This window comes from Lytechinus pictus, chromosome 16 (assembly GCF_037042905.1).
Source record: "Lytechinus pictus isolate F3 Inbred chromosome 16, Lp3.0, whole genome shotgun sequence".
NCBI lineage: Eukaryota > Metazoa > Echinodermata > Echinoidea > Temnopleuroida > Toxopneustidae > Lytechinus > Lytechinus pictus.
The window spans coordinates 18,554,111-18,568,289 of record NC_087260.1 but is presented as its reverse complement, the minus strand read 5'-3'; the positions used below and the strand labels follow the sequence as shown (position 1 = coordinate 18,568,289).

At 41.3% G+C, this 14,179-nt stretch overlaps 1 protein-coding gene across 2 annotated transcripts; it reads left to right on the top strand.

The window, feature by feature from the left end:
• The first annotated feature begins 512 nt into the window (after nt 1-512).
• On the top strand, nt 513-13,236 carry LOC129279102 (neuroligin-4, X-linked-like). Of its 2 annotated transcripts, none has more exons than XM_054915215.2 (7): nt 513-661; nt 1,536-1,721; nt 3,443-3,808; nt 5,831-5,924; nt 8,081-8,298; nt 9,016-9,163; nt 11,441-13,236. In XM_054915215.2, the coding sequence occupies exons 1-7, from the start codon at nt 523-525 to the stop codon at nt 12,306-12,308; spliced, it is 2,019 nt and encodes a 672-aa protein (XP_054771190.1). In that variant the 5' UTR covers nt 513-522; the 3' UTR covers nt 12,309-13,236. The 2 variants fall into 2 exon arrangements, with proteins under 2 accessions (XP_054771190.1, XP_054771189.1); XM_054915214.2 differs by having other exon boundaries at nt 8,078-8,298.
• The last annotated feature ends 943 nt before the right edge of the window (nt 13,237-14,179 follow it).

The window sequence follows — 14,179 nt, the reverse complement described above, 5'->3', positions numbered from 1 at the left end:
TGCACTCGTCCTACTTTTCGTATTTCTTTTCTCTCTTTCTCTCCTTCTCTTGACCATCTCCGTGTTAACTCCTCTCCGTATTTCACTCTATTTCAACTGTTTTCCTTTGTATTATCCTTTCTTTGCTTCTTCCTCTTCTATTCTCTTTCTTCGTCTTTTTGTCATTTTGGCATTTTACCTTCTTGTGCTCTTCAGTTTCTTCGGATCCTTTTTCTAGATCTTGGTACGGTTCTTTGTTTTCTCATCCTTCTTCGGTACATCTTCCGGTTGGACCTTCTTCGTCTATTCTCCTTCTCCTTCTGTTGTCATGGTTCTCACCTTCGCCTTCCCCCTCTTTTTTCCAGCGTCTCCTTCTATATACCATCCTAACCCCTCTCTTTAATTACATGTCATTATCTTTTATTCTCTCTCTTCCTCTTCTTATTACATCTTCCCTTTATCTCATTCGCCCCTCCATCTTCTGCTCCTCAAACTTAAAACCATCCATCTTCTTTTTTTTTCTCTCTAGATGAAACCCAGCGCATGGATCCTTTGGCAGTGATGGTATACATTCACGGTGACTCTTACGAGGAAGGTACGGCTGGTATGTACGACGGCAGCATACTGGCTAGCTATGGCGGAGTCATCGTAGTAACAGTAAATTATCGCCTGGGAATTTTAGGTAAGATAAACCTTGCCGCCGAACCGTGGCACCGAGGCATATCAACGTGGATGTATAAATTTAGAATGTTTAGTTTCAGAGCATCACTGAATGAAGGAAGCCTCTCAGTTCATTGAAAGACAATCTTTCACAGGAATGTTTGATGGGTTGTAGAGTGAAATATTGAGCTGAAACATGAGAGCGGTGAATGAGAATGGCGCGACCGGGGGGGGGGGGGTAGTGTCACATAGGCAGGGGTAATAAAAAGCACAAATCCAGAGGATAAAAAACAAGGAAAAGAGAAAACAAACCAAAAGTGTGAATATGAGATATAAAGGTACAGCACGAAAACAGTGGTTCCATCTTCCAATTTCACTATCAAAATACTTTATATCAACACCCTCTCTGTTCACAACCCTATTCATACAAAAAATAATGGGAGAGCAAAGATGTGATAGTTTGCGGGTTTTAGTGATACCTACTGGTATCACTATGAATTTGGTATCTGTGTAAAGATGGTAAACAAAATAAATGCTCCAGTTTCAAACTTTGCATTCGGGCATTATTATCTGGGAAGCAAGTTCTGGGCGGGGGTGCTGCGTGTGTTATTTACCATTGGCTGTACCCCCTGGAAATCACCTAAGTATGTTACTTAAAGAGATTAAATTTCACCAAAATCACCTTAATTTCGTATTGAAAACTTTTGTATTGCTTGTCAAAATTTCCCTGATTAAAATCACTTTCTGTTTCGGACTTTAAAACTTTTTTTCATTTCGAAATTTCAAAACAACTTTCATTAATAAATCTTTAGTGGAACGTTAAAAATAGTATTTTACTTGCGTTATTACGATGTCGCTTCTCCACCTCCCCCACCCCCTCGAACCCAACATCTCAGGTTTTCTCAGTACCGGTGATTCAGCAGCGAGGGGGAACTACGGCCTCATGGACCAAATAGCAGCTCTCAAGTGGATCCATCAAAATGTCGCCATGTTTGGCGGGAATCCCGACCGTATCACCCTATTTGGAGCTGGAAGTGGAGCTGCCAGCTGCGGACTACTCGCCTTTTCAAATTACACCAAAGGTAAAGCCCTAGTCACACCGGCAAAAAGCGACCCGACCGACCTTCCCTTTCACAATATTTCCATTATCATCGGTAGGTTTGGAGTCGGTTTCATTGGTGTGACTGTATCATAATGATTAACATTGCCGTAGAGGGTGTCCCTCGATGTATGTCCACGTAATCCTACAAGTTCAAGGGTGCTCTTCCCACTGTTTAGATTGTGTGGGTTTTTGTGGGAGAGTGTGGGTGTGTCGATCTTCCCCCTTTTTTTGGTCGATCTTTCTTTTTTTTAAATTTCGCCCGCTTCAGTCACACCCACGAAACCGACTACAAACCGACCGATGGTATGTCATTGTTAATGACGTGAAAGCTATAGTCGGTCTGGCATCGAGTTTGACAGGGTAGTATAAACAAAGGTTGGTATCATTTAATAATGTCTCTATCTTTGGGTTGAACGAGAAACTCTTGAATAATCAGGTTTCATGAAATACGCCCGATAGGTTATGGCATATTTCACCCTGAGAACATAAGAGTTAAGTAATAAGTTCTTGTTTGCAACTGTAAAAGAAGCTCTGAAATACAGATCATTAATAATAATAATATTCCGCATTTATATAGCGCTTAACACATCGGAACGACGTCTCTATTAAGCGCTTTACAGATATATTATTACCCCGGTCATCGGATCCTTGCATGCCCGCATACAATGTATGCACCTTCTCCACTCCCTGGGGAACATTCCAACAAGAGTTCCAAGACTCAATTGCTAGCCATACTACATAGGCTTTCGCATCCTACCGGGTACCCATTTAACACCTGGGTGGAGAGTGGCAATTTTTTTCGAGTACGTACATTATCAGTTCCTGCTTATATGTATGAGGTCAAAGTTTGGGGTCTTGTGCCAAAAATGCACAATGGCATCAGCCAATGAGATTCAGTTGCTATTAACTGTTATTGTATTTTTTTATTATAACAAGTTTATGAAACGGGCCCCAGGTTCGTGCTATCTCGGTCATCCTTTTGATGTATACATGCATAATGACACGTAATGAACCATCGTACATCAAACAGCACTGCTTGAATGTTGGTTGGCATCACTGCAATCCCATCCCCGTTCCCATGGAAACGTCACATCTTTGACGATGACTAAATTTACTAACTTCAAATACCCAGAAGATCGTACGGATGCATTCATTTGCTTTGACGTCAAATTACAACTTACTGATAACAACCTCGTGTTAAAATGGATAATTATATATTCAACAGTTCTGTTTCTGCAGGGAGGTGGAAGATAACTAAATTTTGGATAGCATAGGCTAATAGAATACAGACGCACTCAATCTTGACTGACACGACTGACCTGCTAATGGTTGTGTTCCTATGCCGCTGAAAGAAAGAATTGAAATTTGACGCATATTTGACGCAAGTTTATTTTTATATGGAAATGTAAAAGCTACAAATGAACTCGTATCCGTCAACTGGCTGGAAAAAAGGGGTGTTAGGATTTTATGGGTAGGCAGTTTGTAAGGCAGAAGGGCGTTAACTCTCGCGCGAACCGTACATCAATGTACATGTCATCACGGAGCTTGAGCAAATACCTTTATACCAGGCACCCAGACATTTAAAATCGCCAGGCACGCGCAATCTACCGCATTCCCGCCAGTCAGTTTGTATTGTTTATGCAAGTAGATTAATTTTCGATATCTATTCGATTAATTTTCTCTATTATAATACGATCATAGGTCTCATAGCTGGTGTCATAGCAGAGAGTGGATCCTCCGTTGCTTCTTGGGCGCTGTCTCGAGAGCCAGCACGGTTCGCGAACCTGTTAGCTGAAAGCGTCGGCTGCGAGGCAGAAACCAACCTGCAAATGGTCGAATGTCTGCGAGGTCTTCCGTACGACGACATGATCAACGTAGACATCCAATCCCCACTCTACATGATCGCTTTTGCTCCGGTGGTCGACGAGGATGTCATCGCAGCCGACCCAACCATCATGTGGGGACAGCTGATTGCGGGCGAGCGCGACATTGGACGAGATGACTTTTCATACCTTAGTGGGGTAGTGAGAAACGAGGGCTTCATGTATATTGAGCCCTATCTAACGGGTGAGAAAAACAACCTTTTCTTTCAAATTAAATTATCATTTTTATATGTATTGTAAATAAGCATTTCATCCCGCATCATCTGGTACCATTTTAGTGAGGTCTGTGCTTACGCTTGGGTGATCAGGAGGCATTGTTTGTGAGAGTGTAAAAATTGGTTTACGCCAAAGTACTGCTTAATATGTTGTGTTGGAACAAGACGTTTTGAATAGGGTCAGTGATTTGGTCTTTGCAGATACAAATAACGCTTATACCATCCCAAATAAAATTTCAACATGACAAAAATAATATGTAAAAAAAACACACACAAATAAAAACAGCCTCACACTTAAAACCCACACTCACATCCACACACACCCACACACTTAGGAAAATGAAAAAGAGTCATACACATTTTTTGTTTTCACATGCATGTCTACAGACATATCTCGTAAACACAATGCACATGAAAACAAGCATATGAGTTTGGTGTTAATTTGAAGTAAAGTTGAAACAAAACGAACAATACTCTGATTAAAATTTGTTGGTCAAAGTCTTTTTTTTGTTATCTGAATGACAGCTTCAAAGTTCTTAATGAATTTGAAATAATGTTACTTGTTCCTTACAGTACGAAAACTCATCTTAGTAATGATATGCGTAAATTGCTTGTCCCCATGGATCGTCCGACTTCTGCTTATCTAGCTTTGATTGGGATCATAAGTCATTTCAATTAAAATGCTTAGTCTTAACTCTTCCCGAAGAGTTATCTCAGTCGGGTCATCACAACCCTTCTCCTGTGAGCAGGGGCACCATCCTGTGCCCATCAAAGGTGCCTAAGAGGACCGTTACCCTGACGCCTAAATCGTACCATCTGATCCAGAGCCGGGGCAGCCTCATCATCTATCATCTGTAGGAATCGCTCTCCATTTACTATCTGTTTCAAGAACAAGGGTCCAATCAGTGTTCCTTTTACAATAAGACCGATCCAAACTGTCCAGATATGTCGAGAGTCCCTTTTGTCATATGTGAAGTACATGGGCTTGCGTCCTCTAGGTTCATATTGCCGAAAATTATGCGTGCTAAGAGAACTGTTCATGCAGTAGCAAGCCTCGTCTCTAATTACGAGGTACTCTAGGAATCGAGGGTTTATAGCTGTAAGCCATTCGCAGAACGCTCTACGTCGGGCATAGCTCTGTGGGAAAAGGTCGTGCTTCCTTATCATCTGGAATGGGTAGAGCCTTAGTTCGAGTCTGGTGATTCTATTGAAGGAACTCTGGGTTAACATGAGTCCATGTCGACGGGATAACGTCCTCTGGTTGCCTTGCATCTGCTGTAAAGCATCTCGAACTGTCTCAATATTTTGGGTTGTCCTGGCTGATTTCCGACGGCCTGAATGTCCTCTGTTGGGGTGGCTAGTTCCCGTATTGCAATACTTTCTAAAGTTGTTATAAATAGTTTGTCTACTTGGACACCTGAAGTTTTGAAAACGACGACGGAAACGTCTCCAGACCTCTGCCACATTGCCTCGACACTTTGCACTTTCTATCACCAAGAAAGATCGTTGCAGGAAAGTAAACTGCGTACGCGCCATGTTTGATCTATTCAGTACCTGTGTGATTACTGCCAAGCCAGGCAAGCTTTGAAAGTAGGATGCCAGACAAAAGGACAAAGGGCTATTGAAAGCTGCCATTCTTTGGGAACAAAAGTGGCAACCATTAATAATTTAATTTGAAAGAAAATGCAAATTTTCTGTTTCTGCTTATCGTAACTCCCGTAGGAACTCGGCAGGACAGCATTTTTGCTGGTAAACGCCAAGCTGGTATAACCAATTACCTAAGAAACATTTTACGTCTAGGTTAATCCGTCATAGCGGCTGACGTTATAGACGACAAATATCACTCTACATGGCCCTTTTTATCGAAGTGTAGACAATGGCAGAGTGGGGATTCGAACTGACAACCTTCCGATTATGAATCCAATGAGTATTATGAGTCTAACCCTTGGACCACATGTTTTGTAACTGTCATTTTTTTACTCACCCGGTAGAACCCCTTGTTGATGCACAACTCTTGCTGGAAGACTTCGAGGACATTCTTGATGGATTCATGCAGAACAATTTCGGAGGCAACATGAAGGCTAGGTATGGTATATTTGTCACGTAATAATTCGACCGAGCAAATAGTATTCAGATTTTCAGATGCTCCAAAATTAATCGTACATATGATAGAAAGGTGTAGCATATCATGATGCATACAGCAAAACAAACAGACCTTGTGAAATAACATCTCATAAAGTGGTTTAATAAGTTTACGACATGTTGGGGTTGCTACCGACAGATGGGCGGGATTTCATGTTTAGTTCATTCGAAACTATGTATGTAAATGTGCAGGATTCACAGCACAGCAATACTTTTAAGAAGAAGACGATGATACCAAAGAGCTATGAAGAAAAAAAAAACAGATGAAGACGAAGAAGAAGAAAATTAAGAAGTTGAAATTGCAGAGGCTTACCGACTCATGGGATAGGATAACTTTACCATCAGTGGAAGAGATCAAGTTACTTTTGACTTATCACGATTGCATTGATCTAACTTGTGAATTCTAATGGAGTTTACCTACAAAAGAGGACGCCACTAATCCCTCTATATACATGTTGATTCTAACATCTCCGTGTCAAAACACGCCCCACATCGTTCCCTGTTGAAGGTATAATCCAATGTAATTGAACCTGTTCTTTCCTCCGGTCACTAATCCTTCTGGTATGAAATCGTACTCTTTTTAAAACCCGATTGCATGACGAAATAGCATGGTTATGGACATTGTGCAACATTATTAAATCACCATTCATTTCCACATCTACCATATGTTGTGTAACAAGGTGAATGCTAGATGGGTTGGTGGGCACATCCTGGTCTCTGTCACTTAATGTACTTTTGCGCACGAAGCGTCTTCCCTGATTGCGTAAATTTCAGTTGCGTAAATGCTGATCGCTACAGATTGATTAGCGAAACTTAAATATTTATCAATTAAGTTCGTGCATGCACATCTGAAACATTTACATGATTAATGTATTCTATATAGCCGACGAAAATTGCAAAGAAATTCGGTTAATCTTTTTCTGGGACACACTGTATAGGGATTATGAAGCGTCAATTTCGATAGCATCTTTGAAACGAATCAAGTATGGATTGGGTACATGCAATGTAAGTGGTACTTCCGGTTTTTATGTAATATTTAGTGATTGTACAGTGAAGCCACTTTAGTGATATGACATGCTCCCCCTAACTCGTTCTACCAATAACTAACTCGTTCCCTCGACTGAGTATTTCCGAGTTAGTACATTTCATGTCACCTATAGGGCTCTGTAACTTTCCACACACTGGGGTCAAGTCGTTTTCAGGTGCCAACAAGGTCAACGAAAACAATATGCATGCGCCAAGAACTCAACACAGTGTTTCCAACGTACAATTTGCCCCCCCCCCCCCCCTTTACCATAACTTCTCACAATCCATCACGGGATCTTGAGTCATTAACAGACCAACTTTAATCATTTACGTATATCGCATAAATCTATACTAAGCTATATATCACCGTGTACGACGATGTTGAATGAGGCTTACTTCATTTACATAGGCGTGATAGGTGACGTAGGACTGGTAAACTGCTGATGGAAAAGACGCTTGGTGTGCAAATTCTGTTGTCTCACTCTCATGAAAATTGGAGTATCCCTTATGCATGGGTAATGGGGTCTTGAGGTACATTGTCTCATAGTCTATTGGTACATTGGTGCATGACGTGTATGACCTTCCTAACACCCGTATACTAACAGGCACTTTGTCATCCCTTCTCCTTTCCCTTCTTGGATTCTCCACCTCATCCCCTCGACCATGCCTGCTCTTCTATTTTTATATCTCTTGGCCTTGTTCTTATTGGCATATCTCTTTTCCTTCTCTTTCCCTCTCCAATGTGGTCATTCTGTCTATCGTTTCACTTTCAACATTTATGTTTTGTCTTCACCGTCATGTTAATCTTTCTATTGCTGCGTTACTTTCCTTCTTATGCGCTCATCTCTTTCTGGGTGTCTAAACCACTCTTTCTTTCTATTCATTTCTTTCTTTCTTCTTTGTTTACTCATTTCATGTTCGTTCCGGTGATTGTCTATTCTGTCTTCTACCGTTTTCCGACTTCCTGTCTCCCCCTTCAATGTCCCTTCTCTCTTCGTCTTGGTCGTTACTGATCTTCAAAACACCTCCCCCGTGTTCGTGCGGCAATAATTGGATTGCATCTTTGCCAGTAGCGTCATTCGCGATGTCATCTACTACGAGTACACGGACTGGGCAGGTGGCGAAGGCAATCCTTTCGAACTCAAGATCAGCCTCCAGGACATCCTGACGGACCATCTCTGGGTGGCGCCCTGCATTACCACACTCAAAATGGCGGACGAGGCGGGCTTTGACGCTTGGTTCTACATGTTCCCCCACAGACCAAAGAAGAGTGTCTATCCACGATGGGCAGGTTAGGAATCCTTTTATCGACTCCATTGCATGAACGCCCCACTGTGCAAAGCTATACAGTCACACAAATGAAACCGATTCCGCACCGACCGATGGTCTATCATTAGTAGCATTTGTCAGTCTGGAGTCATTTTCCGGTGTGACTGTAACATTGATTAACATCGATTTTTCACTCAGCGACGTCATGAGGATCTTAGAACAAAATATAGTGACAAGGATGCTTAAGAACTCTCGAAACTTGATGTATTATAATGACAATGACAAGTCAGAACATAAACATCTGCCGTTCTCCCTGGCTGGAGCATGTTTCTGACATCTTTGACGAAGATGTCCCTTTCCTTTCACTTGATAATAATCACGTCTTAAAAAACCCTTTCTGAAGGAACTATAAGAATTATATGAGTTAATCATCAGGTCATGAATATGAGGTTGAAGGTGAATATGGTTCACTTTGAAATTCTGGCTGTGTTGCGGGTAATGAAGAAAGAGACTTTTGTAGAACGAAATATTTATTATAAATCAGGAAAAAATGTTATGCCGCTTTACACGCAGTCGTTCAAGATGTTGCAGGAGCGGATGCATTTCCCATCCAGTTTCACACATGCTCCCAATAAAAAAGCTCTAAAACAAATATGTCGCTCGTGGCATTACAAAATAACGGGCTACCCTTCTGCTATCGATAATCGTATTAATTTCTAAACACTTGTTGTAATTGCAGGTGCAGTTCATCTTGAGGAACTCCCGTACGTTTTCGGTGCTCCCGTTTCGAATGTTTCGGTTGGGATCTTTCCAGAGAGTTTCTCGTCTGCAGAGGCTGCGCTTTCACTGGCAACAATGAACTACTGGAGTAATTTCGCCAAATCTGGGTACGTATAACATAGCGTAATTTGAAACAGGATTCGAATGTTCATGAAAATACATGCAATGGAAACAAATAGAAAATGCAAGCACCAACCAATACTTAGGATATAGCCTCCACTCACTACATTCCTTAGATTGGAAATCGATCTATGAAATCGTGGTTGGGGACCGATCCAAAATTATATTGAGACTAAGAATGGGTTCTAAAGCTATTAAATTGAGATTTTCAATCTAATTTTGGATTGGTTCCTGATAGCAATCTAAAGAATTTAGAGAGCGTGCTTTAGTCGAGTCTTCACGTTCCATTACAGTACCAACGCTATTTTGCTTGTATGCTGTCATAAAGAAAATAATAACGTACGATGTGGCAGACTTCGCGTAAATAGAGACGGAATATTCAATCGGAATAAAGACAAATTCCATTGTTTTCCTTTACCCGTTTAGTTTCGTAAAATCCCTTCTGTTTCCATGGATATTACGGCCTTACAGCGTAGGCCTTCGAGTCACTTTCAGAAATACATTTACATAATATCTGTTCTTACCAGACGGCAGACGAAGTACAGTGTAAGCGATTTGAATTTGATGTAATAGTTTCTTTGGATGGGTATAAACAAAGAATCCAGTTCCCCATTTTATTTTCTAATAACGTTACTACCGGGTTTATTGCCCGCGTAACGGCCGGTACTCTGGAATTTTCGCATTTACTACACGGGTAAACTCTTTACAACACACAATTCCTTTGAAAATGCAAGTCAAATCATAATGGAAAGCTGAGAGGCTTTTGTCGAAAGTTGGTGGACCCGGACAGCATCGGAATCTCTTGACTCTGGACAACGACATTATTGCAATTGTTCGTCCGGTGCATATCTTCGGATGATCTGCTTTCCCAGTTCACCAACTTTCGACAAAAGCCTCTCAGCTCTCCATTGTGATTTTAATTGCATTTTCAAAGAAATCGATGCGTTGTAGAGAGTTTTCCCGTTGTAGATGCAAAAACTACCTACTGTCAATAGAGGAACGGTCAGAATTGATGACACGTACTTTACGCGAATGTTGTCCGGTCTAGTAAGGTTTACCCCGGTTCAATCTTGCGGTATTGCATTAGTATCCCGGTCCCAACTTGCCAAGACGGTTTCGCGTCTGTAATTCATCAAAACGAACCGACATTTACCGACTAAACAGCGAGAACACCTTAAACATAATTATATTGGCAGCAATTAAAGCACTGGTTTGCGCGATGAATACATTCACTCTTCACAATGCATGGCACTCTCGGGTAGGTTTAATAAGACCCAGACACATGAATAAATAATGGCATAGGCTACTGGCGAAACTGACTTCAGACCAAACAAATGTATTATTTTATTTTCAATGACATACGATCGGTTGGTTTGAGTCGGTTTCGTTGATCATGAATTTTTCTCATTCTATGGAAGAGCCGTGGTTTAGTGGTTCTGACACTCGCCTCGTAATCAAAGGGTCGTGTGTCCGAATCCCATCGAGGCTTAGCTTCCTTTGCCAATGCCTTAATCCACACTTTTCGCCACTCTGCACCCAAGTACTAAATCGGTACCCGGAAGGATTTCAAAGTCATTGTAGCTTGTCCAGTATGTGTGCGGCTCTTTGGCGGCTGGCTGGATACAGGGGGTAGTGGATGTGCATACCTTGTGTGCGGGAATGACTGACTGAATGCAATGACTGGGGTTATAATAAACCTATAAGCGCTTCAATACCTAAAATGTAATGTCTCAAACGCATTATAAAAATTATCATCATTATTATGATGATGATGATTATTATCATTATTTAAAGCGGTGTAAAAGAATAGTGGAAGGTAATATTCGCTGCCTTATCCAAAGTGACTAGTCGCAAAGACAGCCATCATTATCGTGTGAATCCAAAATGGTCTCAGGAACCGAGTGCTCAATGTAAGTCCCGGGGTAAGGCGCCAGTCTTCACATGGCCTTGTACGCTGCCGCATGTAGAAAAGGGATCGAAAACAGTCCCGTTACAATCACCCATGCATCGTCAATGTTTTTTTTTTGACAAAGGGTGCCGACAAACACCACAAAGGGTAGCCCTCACTTGTCGCATCACTGCAGGTTGCGTGGTTGGTTATGCAGGTTTCGTCAGTAAAGTCCCCAAGCAGTGATGACAATAACAATGATAATAAAGCACAGAAACCAGTCAAAATCAGTACACGTAACACTCCAAAAGAGCAAAGCATTCTAATCCATTAAGTGATCTTAAATTTGACTCCTGCTTGTCTCTCATGTCCACAGAAATCCCAACAATCCAAGACGGCAAAGTTCAACTGATCTCCATCGGAACTTCGTCGTCGAGTTCAACTTTGAGATTATGGATGACTGGCCTCGGTACAGAGTCGGCACAGAGGAAATGATCTATCTTGCCGCCAACCCTAAAGTTAGAGATTTCTACCGCGTCCATAAGATTAGCATTTGGGAACATCTTGTTCCTAGACTAGAGCAAAAGTTTGCCTTTGAACCGACAGTCAACAACAACCCTTTCCTTCCAGGACCGCAGATCATTAATCCAGCGGGGCAAGGGACATCTCCCATGATTTCAGCGATGATGCCAGTCACTTCGGCTGTTTCGCCAGTAACCGATCCGATTGTCACAGATATAGATAACCGAGTACCGGGCGCGGATCTCACTTCGTCGTGGACTGAATCGAACGCATTAGAAACGGATAAACAGGAAAAGAAAGGTTTCTTAGTGGAACTTAGTATGGTGATTGCTATTGGCGGTTTTCTTCTCCTCCTTAACCTGATCATTCTTGGGGCCATATATTACTTGCGCGACAAGAGAAAAATTGAAAAGCGGCTGGCCATGAAGTATTTGGCCTCTCAGTCGGAGGAGAAGAAGCGCACCAGTTTGCATCCACAGACCACACCGGATAGCGGTATCGGCATACCAGTCGCACTGAACCTTAATCAACAATCCGGTCATCACGGAAGTAACCATCGTCACGTGCCACCATCGGTGCCATCTCGTGCTGCTGGCACGAGTGACCATAACCATGGCAACGGTGGGAGTCGGGACTATTCTTCACTGAAATATAATCGTTCCCCGCAACATTTTGGTGCCATCAGGCGGAACTCAGCCGGGGAAGTGGAGTTTGAGGTATAAAATCTGTTTTTCTTAACGTTTTTGTCGAATTTCTTTCGTATCATGGAGATTGCAGAATTGGAAGGTGTCGATATGCAATTGAGTGATGCAGCAGATATCGAAAGCACTGACCGGTAGCAGGGCTCGTTCTTTTGTTCCATTATGGCTCATGATTGTCCGAAATAAAGTTTTATAAAGGACCAAAGATATCGGATAGCATTGGCTGCAGTTTTTATAAAAAGACGATGTGTTTCGCGGACTGACAACAATGTCATTCATCTGCGTAGATCCGTTGGATATAACAAATGAGGGCGATGTAGCTCCCTGAGTCATTCGTGTTTCTGTTTGTAGAGCAGGAAGACAGATTAAAATTAAAGCGGAGTTTGGGTAATGAACCCATGAAAAGAAGTATTGTGAAAGAGAGAGAAAGAGGGAGAAAGAGGGAGAAAGTTGTCGTGGGAGAGAGAGAGACATAATAAGAGTTGGAGGTAGAGGGGGGTGGAGAGAAAGATGAGGGAAGAAAAAAAGGAGGACAGGAGAGAAGAAAAATCGAAAGTTCATCGCAGAGACATAAAAGGTGCAGTCAATATAACACAAGTTTTTCGTGACAGTGATAGCATATCCGCCATTACTGGAAAGGATATGTTTTAAGGAAAAAAACTAATCCAACAATCAATCATTATTCTATGAGAAAAAAAAGTCTTGACGATTATTAAGAGGAACGTCAGACGGGAATATAATTGTGTATCGTTAATCCCACATTATTGAGGAATGAATTTAAGAATGATCTAGCACCTTACGGGGTGGAATTGAGGTAAGTTCCTCTCAATTTTCTTTCTTGAGACCTTGTCAATAAAACAAAATTGTGCCGATAATTCAGAGTGTAATGTGGAAATAAATCTGTCTGGTGTAAAGATGAACGAATAAGTCTTTCCTAGATTAGCCACAATAGTATCGAATTCTGCGCTGCCATGTGTCCCTGGTTGTCAGGCTGTCAGGGAGACTCCCTGAAAATTGACTGATCTTCAAGTGAAAAACTGCAGATTTTCAACATCTCCCCGATACACAAATTTATATTTCATTGGATTGTGTGTAATTGAGAAATATCTTCCTCCTTATCCAGAAAATTCTCCCTGAAATGTGAATATTAAAGTTGGTAGCTTTGCGAATTTCACATCTTTTCGAGGAAATTTATTGTACATTCTTATTATGTTAAACATTTCTATGCTGGAACATAATCATAGAGGTTGGAATATTATTGTAGCCATTCGAAATCATACAAGATGAACAAAAATATTCCATAAATATACTTTGAAAATGTTGACTAAAAAAGAATCAGCAAGTACGGTAGTGAAGAGGACATGTTTGTTGCGGAAAGTATTTGGTGTAAAACATGTTTTGTTTTAAAACACGTTTTATATACATAATCTATCGACTTCACAATATTAGAATCTTTCGCGCGCGCTTCTTGAAAGAGTTGTGGGATCGGGAATAGCACACGGAGACAGATGACCAGGGCCACCTTGACACAAAGGTTAACGATTGATCGCAAAATAAAATGGCCTATCAAGAATGTGCGTTTTGCTCAGAAAATCTCTTTCAAATTAGCGTTTAATCGTTAACCTGTGTGTTTGATTACGGACGGCGTCCAGGCAAAGATGAACGGTTTTGAGAAATAAAGATGTTTACATGTCTCCTGAGTTTAACTTGTTCAGATTCTTCCAAAACATGTTCTACTTATGTGCACTTTCATCTCGAACATCATTTAACCAGATTAGATTTCTTTTCAATTATTATCCTTGAGTTACGATATTCCTCAGCCAATTGTGCGCAATGTTCTTGGTAATTGCGGACCAAATGGTATCTAGACTAGAAATGTAACTGACGTTTCA